The sequence below is a fragment of the Rhinopithecus bieti genome, unplaced genomic scaffold (genome assembly GCF_001698545.2).
Source record: "Rhinopithecus bieti isolate Rb0 unplaced genomic scaffold, ASM169854v2 scaffold_110, whole genome shotgun sequence".
In the NCBI taxonomy this organism is placed as follows: Eukaryota; Metazoa; Chordata; class Mammalia; order Primates; family Cercopithecidae; genus Rhinopithecus; species Rhinopithecus bieti.
Genome location: NW_016803311.1, coordinates 2,640,682 through 2,647,888, shown reverse-complemented (window position 1 = coordinate 2,647,888; position 7,207 = coordinate 2,640,682). Strand labels below are relative to the sequence as shown.

The 7,207-nt window shown below is 41.1% G+C and overlaps 1 protein-coding gene across 2 annotated transcripts in view; it reads right to left on the bottom strand.

Annotated features, from left to right (window-relative positions):
• Window positions 1–5,058: 5,058 nt before the first annotated feature.
• The window catches only part of PDE6H (phosphodiesterase 6H), a 19,419-nt gene continuing 17,270 nt past the window's right edge, over window positions 5,059–7,207 (bottom strand). Inside the window, exon 4 of one of the 2 annotated variants that reach the window (XM_017873081.1) lies at window positions 5,059–5,523. In XM_017873081.1, coding sequence (XP_017728570.1) covers window positions 5,447–5,523 — 77 coding nt within the window. In that variant the 3' untranslated portion in view covers window positions 5,059–5,446. The remainder of the gene's footprint in view (window positions 5,524–7,207) is intronic. The other variant, XM_017873091.1, reaches the window with a different exon arrangement.

Here is a 7,207-nt window from a genome sequence, read left to right as displayed (position 1 = left end):
AAGCTCTGCCATCCTGGGTTCACCCATTTCCTCCGCGCCTCAGCTCCCGAGTAGCTGGGACTATACAGGTGCCTCCACCTCGCCGGCTAGTTTTTTGTATTATTTCCAGTAGAGACGGGGTTTCACCCGTGTTAGCCAGGATGGTCTCGATCTCCTGAACTTCGTGATCACCTGTCTCGCCTCCCAGATTTGCGGGATACAGGCTTGAGACACCGCGCCGGCCCAAGTGTGTTATTACTGTGCAAAAGAAGTGTAATCACATGTAAGTGTGGTCTGCACAGAATGTCTTCTGGAGGATTAGGATTCACAAAAAGTATAACCGGGGTTGACTGAAAATGAGAGACGGATGTAGGGCACTGGGTGGAAACAAGACTGATCTTGTACTGTGTTCACTTTTATACCCTTTTAGTGTTTATCCTCTGTATGGATTACTTTTCCTTGGTCAAGCAATGCAACAGTTTAAATTGGTCAATCAATGGATGGGAAGGAATTCGCAACTAGCTATGTGGGTTGAAAAGTTGAATAGAAATGGTTGTCTTCCAAGTGCTGAAGTGCTTATTTGCTGCAGCAGGTGGCAGTACTAATACACGATTTGATTTTATTACTGGGCCCTGCAGAAATGGGAAGATTAAACAAGCACTCTGGAAATAATTGGAAACTGAGTCTCTGTGCTTTAGGTCTCTGGTCTAAAGGGAACAGTTGAAATATATTTAGATGTATTACTTGTTTTTTGGAATTTTTTGCTGAAAGAAACTTGGCAATCATTATGTCCAAGATCCTGTTTTACTCTCAAATATTTGAGGCCAAAGAAGAAAAGTGAATTAGCTGACTATCTAGCAGGTACTTTGTAGCAGGTCCAGGCAGAACCCAGGCCTCTCAATTGTTTTTGCCAAAAAAAAGATAGTGTGACTGATGTTGCCAATCAACTTGATTGCTGCTTTTTTGAATTTCAGTTTTCATCAATCTGACTCTGCCCTCATATTGCAAAAAGCATCATGCTAGTTTACACATATTCACAATTGTGTGGCCTATACAAGCCTCTCCCTCTAGCCTTTTATAAAACATAGTTCCTTTCCATTTTCCCCTTTAAAACAATTCAGTGTCATACTTACACAGTTCTCATTATATTAGTTTTATAGCGCTCAATCTTGTGTGATCACTTTTTTCTCTTGTGCTAAATATTGTGCTAAATTGTATCTCTTGTGCTAAATTATTCCTCTGTGCGTGTGTTTTCCCTCCACTTCTTTAGTTGTTGAGAAACTCCCCCTCATTTGTTTATGAAATTGTTTATGATAATTTTTGCTTTCTCACAGCACAGGTCAACTGCACAGTGGCAATTGTTTGGACCACTGTGCCTATTCAGCTGGGGTGGAAACGCAGGAGGAACGTGTTCTCCTTATGCACTGCTTTTTCTGTCTGGCTGTAGTGTGACTGAGGTCTGTGGAGACCGGGAGTCAGTGCCTAGCTCACCCGCACCATTAATCTCAACTTCTACCCAATGCTGAAACAAACAGGGAAGAGGTGGAGGATTAGCTAGCTCCTGCCTCCACCCGCCTCTCCCCTCCCTGGCTTCCTCCTACTCCAGTTAGAGGAGGCAGCAGAGGCCAGGAGTGTGACACAGGCTACGGAGGGATGGTGCTTGTGTGAGGCAGTGGTCATAATTGTGATACTTGTCCAGCTCTATCTTACTGGAATTGCTTCAGTTCAACCCTTGTCTCCTGAGCTCTCTGACATCCTCTGGGTTAGGTCTAGAGTAGAGAGGCACATCTATTTTATTAGCCAACAAAACCATGTGAGAGTCAGAACACACACATGTTAGTCTTTGTTCTCTCATTTATTACATGTGGTATTGGGGGCAAGAAGAATAGGTTAAGTTGGTCACTGGATCACTGGGTGGTAACAAGTTAAGAATTGGCTAATTCCTAATGTGTAAAATGTAGGCTTGGATTACATCAGAGTTTTTGAACTGGCACAAATAGAATAACCTAGGGCCCTTATTTAAAAATATAGATTTCAATATCTCTCCCTTGGAAATTCTTACTCAGAAAATCTGGAGTGAGGCCCAAATTTTATGTGCTTTTAACAAGAGACCCTCAGTGTTTCTTATTGTCAGAAAAATGTCTGAAGATTTTTTTAAATTCCCCAAACCCTTAAACTTTATGATAAATTATTTCTGCTATTGTTCTCTTTTGCCTATTGGGTTCTTCCTATTTAACACTGCTCTTCCTCCACTCCAGCGTTTTGCATCAGAATCAGCTGTGTAGGCTTTAGACCTATGCATGCTATCTCCCAACTCCAACTAAAAACCACTGGCTGACAAATACTATCTGCTCTTCAATACTGTTGCTATAATGGAAATATATATTTTTTGCCCCTTCACATCCACTCTCCAACCCTCTCCACTTGCTCTTTGCTGAAGAAGGTGAACTTTTTAAAATTTTATTTTATTTTATATTTTAAGTTCCAGGATACGTGTGCAGGATGTGCACGTAAATGGTAACAGGTAAACGTGTTGCTGCACCCATCAACCCATCACCTAGGTATTAAGCCCCACATGCATTAGCTATTTATCCTGATGCTCTCTGTCCCCCTGCCCCACTTAGAAGGCCCAGTGTGAGTTGTTCACCTCCCTGTGTCTACGTGTTACTGGAGAAGGTGAACTTTAATGACTGCATTAAAGAGCTTCTTTGCCCTCTGATTTCCAGTTGGGTTTAACAAATGGGAGGCATCAACAGGGAAGTAGAGAAGGGGAGAAGGACAACATTGGAAGGAGGAACAACCCCTTTACATCCTGATTACTTAAAGTATCACTGTATGTTAACTATGTCCCTCTGCTGCATCCCACAGCCTTGTCAAGGGCCCCTCCTTTAGTATTTGAAATGTTATTTCAGGGTTGCTTCAGGCCCAGGTTTGGCAATGGCCCCCATGCTGCTGTTAACCCCAAGTTACTGTACTAGCCTTTGTAGATTGCCACTAACTCTTCCAAAGCCTGTGTAAATAGTCCCTTTGTTAAACCTTTCCTCAATTACCCCGTTTGGGGTTGTCATCTCTTTGCTGCCAGGACTCAGATGAGAACAATGACTTACTTTATCTCTTTCATATGTATTGTCTATACACCGAGGGGCTTCTTATTTCTTATTTAAAATAATAAAATGATATGAATAGAAATAATAAGATTCTAGATATTGGAAGGGCTTTAAATTATGTCTACTCCAGCTTACCCCAAATGCTAGACCCTGGCATGAAAGAAGTTTGCTTCTTCCTGCTTCATCATTACTTTTCTTTTCTTTTCTTTTCTTTTTTAGATGGGGTCTCACTCTGTCACCAGGCTGGAGTGCTGTGGCACAATCTCGGCTCACTGCAACCTCTGCCTGCCCAGTTCAAGTGGTTCTCTTGCCTCAGCCTCCCAAGTAGCTGGGACTACAGGAGCACGCCACCACACCCAGCTGATTTTTTTTTTTTTTTTTTTTTTGTATTTTTAGTAGAGACAGGGTTTCACCATGTTGGCCAGGGTGGTCTCGATCTCCTGACCTCATGATCTGCCCACCTCGGCCTTCCAAAGTGCTGAGATTACAGGCATGAGCCACCATGCCCGGCCTTCACCATTACTTTTTAAAAAGATCTGGTGTATTCAGGTTGTTACAGCTGTGGACCATTAGAACTCAAATATTTGCTGGCAATGAACGTTTTCTTCTCTCAGCTAAATGTTTTCAGTTCCTTCAATAATTCTTCATGTAGCATAGTTTCTAGATCCTTCTTTATGTAGCCTTTGGATACACTATTTTGAGTGCATTCTGTTTTGTCAATGTCATTGCTTCATTTTTAAAGAAATATTTGAAAAGTAAGCCAAATGTGAACCAGAGTCTCACCCAGCTGGAGAAGAAGCCAGTCCTCCCTAATTGGGATGAACCGAAGGCACTGGCTGTCAAATGGAGCAGCTGACTTGAAAGGCAAGGGTTAGCTTTGGCAGGAGAGGAAACAGGTGCCTGGGTGGAGGCAGGAGTTCCTGCTGAAGAAGGAAGCACACATTTCCACTGGGCCTCTTGGCACGTCATGGTTCCACTTTTGAATCTATACCTCAGTTTTTCTCTTGTACTTCTAATTTTCTGGCCAGAAGGTAACCTGATCATTCGTGCAAAATGGTTAACACAGGCCCTGTAGCAGTCACAAGTTTTTGAGTGCTGCACTCCTCTTAAGACCACAAAGTCACAGAATTTATCACTACCATGAACCTTAGATTATCTGATTCAGGAAAACTTGAAGGTAAAAAGGGTGAGATCTTTGCCCAAAATCATATTGCAATTTACTGGTAGAGACAGGATTAGAACCTCAATCTCTTGCTTCTCTATCATTCTCTCTCTCTCTCTTTGGTTAATTTACTCCATTCTTTTACCACAGATTTCAAAATTGAAATGAAGAAATTCATACTGTTAGTTCCAAAGCATCCAAGTCACATAGAGGCAGCATTTGAGTTGCACAATTTCCTTGAAAATATTGGGAAAAGATAAGTATGAGCACATTACATTGACACAACTTCAGGGGTGAGGCAAACCATCATTTTATTTAGAGGGTCAACTGCCTATCCTTTGTATATGACTAAACCTTCTAGCATATAAATCTTTTCAGTTGACAGTTTAAAGGTTAGATTTACTACAGATGTGCACAAAGCAGTCAATGTATGTAACTCCCGTGATTCACATTTTAAGCCATTGGACAGAATAATTTCATTGAGGGAATGCTGTGGAAGGAAACCTTCCTCAACCAGAGTGCCGAAAAGAAGGCTCACATTGTCAGAATTCCGAGTTTAAATCCCAGTTCCTTGCCAACTTAGAACTGTACAACTTAGAGCTGCATGAGACTTCTGGAATAACCTAGTTCAATAAAATTTTGACCCAGAAAGTATACAATTTACGAACTTACAAAATTCAAATCTTCACCCTATGCTGTTTTGTAAGCACTGCACTTATTTCCTGTATGACTGTGCCTTCTTTGTTTAATTGGTTCTCAGAACACAGTATCAGATATTTCCATGTAGCATTTAATACAACTTCAGCAACATTCAAGGTAAATATCTCCTTTATTAAATAAGAGGAGGTGGGGAGTGACATACATGTTATCTTAAAAATCTCCTATTAATCATAGTGAATGCCTAGCAAAAATAGATTTAAAGGGCTTACACATAAACAAAATGTAGAGAAATAATGATGACTTCTAACTAGCTGGTAGGAAAAGGTGGTTAAGTTTGAAATGCATCCACTATTTTGAGCTGTACTGCAAGAGAGATTCTGACAGTAGAGAACTCTTAGTAGTAACTGATAGGAAATGACCTCGTAAGTCAACAAAACCGCTTCCAATCAGCTGAATTTCAAGACTCCGGCAGATCAACAGGGCAAAAGTAACCAAAATTACAGCGGATGTCATTGAGAGTGGCAGAACCTCTGGCACCTCAGATAATCCCAAACTGAGCGAGCTCATGCAATTCCAGGTGGCTGAATGCCTCCCACGGACAAATCACTGTGATATCTGCAAGAGATGGAAGAGTGTGTAAGCCAACCTCACCCCAAAAAGTCTCTTCACAGAAAGATGCCCTTCAGTCAGAGACACTTCCCTCCTCTCTCCTGCTCATTATCCCCTGACTGAGAAGTTACCTAGAGTGGTCCTGCGGCCCAGGAAGGATCAGAACAATTGCTTAATTGTTGCACCAGGCATCCCTGTTGGTTTCATTCTGCTTCCTCTTTGGCGGGGAGCGACCCACAGCTTTTGACTGAGGGGTTCCCTGGGGGGGTACAGCCCACTGATCACACCGAGTCTCCCCAAACCACAACCACTAAGGAGGAAGCAAAAGTGGAATTCTAGTCAGGCCAAGGGTTAAGATGAAAAAGAGGAACACTTTGAATCTCCATGGTCTAGGTATCATCCATAGTCTTCCCTACCAATCTAGATCAGTTTCTTCTCTAATTATTCTTCTATTCCTTTACGTTTTGAATTGCCTATATCCAATCACATATTGAAAAATGATCACAAGGCATCTTTTAATCCAGCTTCTTCTTTTAGAAAGTAAGGTATTATTATCCTTCAGTTACAAAGAAGCTTCTGACACCCAGAGAGATGAAATAATTAGCAAAAACCACATAGTTGTAGAGCTGAGACCAGAACCAAGTCAAAGACCTCAGACCTTCACTCAGTATAAACCTCATTACATTATTCCAAATATACTGTTAGAGTCAAGCATATCTTCCAGATCCCAAAGCAAATTTGCTGGTCTTGCATGCACCTTGCCAAAATACAGAAGCAGTTGATCTAGGAGAATAGCAAAATTGCTTTATAATGTGGCTGGAAAATTTATTCGCGATCCCAGGATTGGTATTTGGCTGCAGGAAGATACACTGAGGATTGCCTGGGAAGGACACTCATTACTACAAATGCTACCATTTATCAAAGGTGTGTTGGATGAGTTGAAAATATGTCCAGACAAAAGCCTGCACATAAATATTTAGGGCCATTTTATCTGTTGTTGGCAAAACTTGGAAGCAGCCAAGGTATCTTTCAATAGGATAAAAAACTGTGTTTATCTCTACAATGGAGTATTATTCCATGATTTAAAAAACTGAGCTATCAAGCCATATAAAAACATGGAGAAACCTTAAATGAATATTGTTAAATGAAAGAAGCTAGTCCAGAAAAGCTATATACTGTATGATTCGAACTATATCGCATTCTGGAAAAGGCAAAACTATACAGACAGTAAGAAGATTAGTGGATGTCGGGGGTTTAGAGAGGGAGAAGGGTGACCAGGTGAAGCATAGGGCAGTAAAACTATTCTGTATAATACTGTATGTACTACAGAATGTACTATAATGGCGGGTACATGGTCTTCATCAAAACCCTTAGAACTTTACAACACAAAGGGTAAAAACCCTAATACAAGCTATGGATTTTAATTAACATACGGCATCAATATTGGCTCATCAAATATAACCACACTAATACGAGATGTTAATAATAAAGGAAACTGTGTAAAAGGGGAGAGAGGTGGTAGACAGGACATATAGGATCTGTACTTTCTGACGAATTTTTCTGTAAATCTTAAACTCCTCTAAGAAATAAAGTCTATTAATTTAAAAAAAAATATGGCGGGGCGCGGGGGGTCAAGCCTGTAATCCCAGCACTTTGGGAGGCTGAGACGGGCGGATCACGAGGTCAGGAG